The sequence below is a fragment of the Myotis brandtii genome, unplaced genomic scaffold, assembly GCF_000412655.1.
Source record: "Myotis brandtii unplaced genomic scaffold, ASM41265v1 scaffold333, whole genome shotgun sequence".
NCBI classification, from domain to species: Eukaryota; Metazoa; Chordata; class Mammalia; order Chiroptera; family Vespertilionidae; genus Myotis; species Myotis brandtii.
The window spans coordinates 1,130,459-1,134,774 of NW_005362842.1; the positions used below are offsets into that span (position 1 = coordinate 1,130,459).

At 38.8% G+C, this 4,316-nt stretch overlaps 1 protein-coding gene across 1 annotated transcript in view; it reads right to left on the reverse strand.

Annotated features, from left to right (window-relative positions):
• Window positions 1-614: 614 nt before the first annotated feature.
• The window catches only part of SRSF6 (serine/arginine-rich splicing factor 6), a 4,774-nt gene continuing 1,072 nt past the window's right edge, over window positions 615-4,316 (reverse strand). The window contains exons 2-5 of the mRNA XM_014543699.1: window positions 3,329-3,476; window positions 2,977-3,185; window positions 2,642-2,725; window positions 615-2,543 (exon numbers count right to left, since the gene is read on the reverse strand). Of these exons, the coding sequence (XP_014399185.1) occupies window positions 2,180-2,543; window positions 2,642-2,725; window positions 2,977-3,185; window positions 3,329-3,476 (805 nt within the window). The 3' untranslated portion in view covers window positions 615-2,179. The remainder of the gene's footprint in view (window positions 2,544-2,641; window positions 2,726-2,976; window positions 3,186-3,328; window positions 3,477-4,316) is intronic.

The following is a 4,316-nucleotide window of genomic DNA, read 5'->3' on the forward strand; positions in this document are numbered from 1 at the left end:
AGAAAAGAGGATCAATGCTTCCTAGTTTATGTAAGAAACTTGAGGCCTGCTGCATGGATTCGTGCACCAGTGGAGTCCCTGGGCCTGGCCTGTGGGGATCAGGCTGAAACTGGCTCTCTGATGTCCCCCAAGGGTCCTGGATTGCGGGAGGGTGGTTCTCAGGTGACGCACCCTGGAATTGGGCTCCCCCCTCTAGTTCTGAACTGCAGCTTGGCAGCTCCTGTGTTGAGCGTCTGCCCCCTAGTTTTATAGTTACTGGCTGATCGATTAGGCTTTTATACATATAGACATATAGATAACTGTCATGGAAAATGTTCAAACTGCTACAAGATAAAAATGGGTAAAATTGTAAAAATAAGACAGGACTAATACAAAAAAGATTTAGTACTTTTAATCCTTCCTAATAGCTAGCAAATGGTTTATCCTTACCACTTCATGGATCACACTTAAGCACAAAATGGGCCAATGATTCAGCTGATCCCCAAACCATTTCTGGGGAACTGAAAACTAGATCCTTTTTCTCATAGTCAAGTCAGAAATAGCAACTCTAATTCTAGAGTTGACACTAAGAATTTGGCACTAAGTGGGAATACACAATAAATCCAAAACAAGCCTTTCCCTCGGTAAGCATTTTATTGAGATTAAGCATAAAATAGGTTAACAAAGTGGGAGAAAGATACCAAAGATGAAAGATGGTAACACAGGAGCAGGTAGGACTCAAACTGGCCATAAAGGCACTATGGTGTGTTAATAAACAGTCAGGTAAAATAAAGGGGAATCAAGATGTTGCCCACTTCTCTTTCGCTATCAGCTTAATACACCATCTAGTCACAGATCACTATATGGCATGTCGTAGACTGCTGGACTCAACTCACAAGTTGGCAAGAAACTAATTTCATCAGTCAACTGTTCTCAAGTAGGCCAATGCTATAATGGTTCAGCTATCTAATGATGGAGGTCCATAGGTATGGAATAAGACTAGATTTTTAATAAGCTGGTCTTTGCCATTACTATAAAAATTTACGAATGTAGGAATTCACCTATATCCACTATGGGGCAGCTAACAACGTGGACAAAGCTGCCTATTATATCACGTGATATAACATTAACATGAGGATGTTGTATACTTTCAGAGTCAAATTTCACCTTGTAGCATCCCCCACCCTCTCCTTCTAAAAACTTTTGTTCTTTCCCTAAAAACAAGAGAACTTTGGTCAAAGCCAAGTCTTTAACTTGTCCTTACACACGAAATTCTGAAAAGCAGTGGAGGCTTGCCTCTGCATTAAGTCATGAACTTTTGTTCTTCCAAATCAGCAAAATAATGAACTATAATTACAGGCACCAGTTTCTTCTCTGAAATTCTGCAGTTTATATTGGAAAAAACAAACAACCCAACCATTCCTTATAAACATCTAAATTAAAAATTATCAAAGAAAATAAGGTTTTATTATTTAAAACTCATTAATTTAGGCAAAATTGCATAACAGGTTGACTATAAAATATTTTATTTTTAACCTAACTTGTTAAGTGGGCAGATGCAATAACTTTGGCAAATTTGATTAACAGAACAAAAAATTTTTTTATCGAAATTGAATAATTTATTGCTGGTCTGAGGCTTGCCTTGTTTTACATTTGAGTAGAATTTACATTGTTTCCACAAACAGTAGATTATCAATATTAAAAGTAATAGCGACCTATTCAATAAGGCAATCATCTTGGTAGCAAACTTTTATTGAAATCTTACATAACTCAGGCTTTATAAAAAGCCAACATAATTGAAAAATGGGTTCTCCCTTTAAAGCCTTAAGTATCCAAAGCTTGAAACTGTTTAAATTTAAAAGTCTGCAAACAAAACAAAACCCCTGCAGCAGATCCTGCTGAAATACTTAAAAAAAAAAAAAATCTAAATGAGCTTAATCTTTACAAAAGTTATTTTAGCTCAAAAGCTATAAAATCAAAGTTATCTTAATTCTACAAAGAAGGGAGGAGGTCTTCATGCCACCATTTCTTTAGAACCCCATCTTTTTCATCAAATTTGGCCACAAATCAAATTTCTGTGTGCCCTTGTTTTCAGGAGATTCCTCTTACAAAAGAGGCCAAGTACAAACATGGAAGAGTAACTGCCTAAGCAAGTAGGAAAGTGTTCCATAATAGTGTGCAAAGAACATAGAGTTCTGGGTTAATCTCTGGAACTTGATCTGGACCGTGACCTTGACTTTGAGTGAGATCTAGAACGAGATCTTGAAGCTCTTTTTGGTGGAGGGGACACAGAATGAGCCTTTGAGGGAGGAGCAGGTAGGGGAGATTTGGAACGAGACTGGCTCCTCGATCTAGACTTTGACTTTATATCACCTTTTCCATTTTCTTTGGGGGAACGAGATCGAGATCGAGACCTGCTTCGAGATTTCTCATACTCATCCTTAGACCTGCTTCGAGAGCGTGAACGGGAGCCTCGATCAGACTTGGGCTTTGATTTGCTCTTTGATCTAGATTTCCTGCCTTTGGACCGAGAACGTGATCGACCTTTGCTCCGAGACCTGGATCTGAACAAGAAAAGCCAGATTTTTCTTTCAGTACCTTGCCAGAACACACAAATACGCCATAAACAAATACAGCATCATCAAGACCCAACATTATTTACCGGGAGCGGCTTTTTGAGACACTTCGAGATCTACTGCGGCTGCTCCTGCGACTCCTACTTCGTGACCTCCTTCTAGACCGTGACCTATAAGAACCGTAACAAAAATTTCATCTCAACAGGTTTGTGCCACTTACAAAGAACAATAGACAGACCAACACAAAATGTAATTGCTTACTACAATTTAAATCCACTGTCAAAACATCTGGAAAAGAACCCAATGATGCAGCCCAAAACTGACCTAATTTCAATTAAGTATCAATTAAGATACTCTCATTTGAATTTTTCTGTTCTTGGCAAACATTATATCCTTCCCACTCCACTATTCTTCAAGTTACCTTGATCTGCTTCCAGAGTAAGACCGCCTATGGCTCGTTCGTGCTTTATCTTCAATGAGCCTAATATTTCTGCCATTTATTTCTGTACCGTCTAGTTTATCCAGCGCACGTTTCATGTCAGAGTAGGAGCGAAACTCAATAACTCCTTCATTTGTGCGTTCTTTGTGAGCATCCGCATAGGTTACTTCACCTGCTTGTCTCATGAAATCCTGTAAAAAGCAACAAGACAGGTCAGACTCAGAAATCTAAAGATCTATACATACTATATCTGACTTTCAGGAATAAAGCGAAACAAGAGCCTACATATCTTTTAAACATTCCTATCACTTTTATTTCTAATTATAGCACATACCTTTAAATCTTGCCAACTGCAGCGACTAGAAAGATTTTCTACAATAAGTCTGAATTCTGTACGAACAGGTGGTCCATATTTGTCTCTGCCAGAAGTTCTCCGACTGCTGTATCCACCTCCACCACCTTTATCACACGAAGAAAACGATTAGATGCTTTGTAATGATAGGGACACAAGTTTCTGAAAGTTAGTACAAACATATCAACTTTTATTTACTGGAGTAGGACTTTGCTATTATATTGCTAAACCTTTGATACAGTTGTGATTTGCCACAAATTAAATTAAGGGCAAGCCAAATAGACTAAATTCAACTAAACTTCTCCTACAATCTGTTAGAGAGTGACTGCTCCTTTATTCAATTTACCTCGCTAAGTTTTATTTTACAGAACATTGTAAAATATAAAACTTAACCGATTACATGCATTTCTACATTTTACAAAAATGTTTACTAGTTACACTAAGTACTTACATCACAGTGTGAGCTTTTTGGTGGTGGTTTGGCCACAAAACACGCAAGGTAACAGTCACCTAGTTCAGATTAACCAGTTTTGTCTAACCCTTGGAATCCTCACCATCACCCTGCGTCTAATGGCAAAAGGCTGCTGTCGTCATGGCTTCCGGTAAGGTCAGCCAAAGGGTCATAGGGCAAGGGTCACACAATGTATGGAAAAGCCAAGGCCAATCAGGAAAGGCAGTCATCTTAGCCTCAGTGGACACAGCCTCAGCCCCATTGGTCACTTTTAAATTGAAACATCAAGGACTTGTTAAAAAAGTTTGATTCAACATGCAACAATTTCAACATCAAACATTTAACATAACCACCCCCCCACCTCCTCCCAATAACATGCCCCCATTAGTTCAAATGCAGCACTGCCATAAAGCTTATTTAGCGCTACTCGTGGCATGTACCACATTAGTTCGATATAGCGTTTTCTTTGGCCCCCGCCAATTTTAACAACTCTAAGACCTAAACTCAGAACCCCTCCCC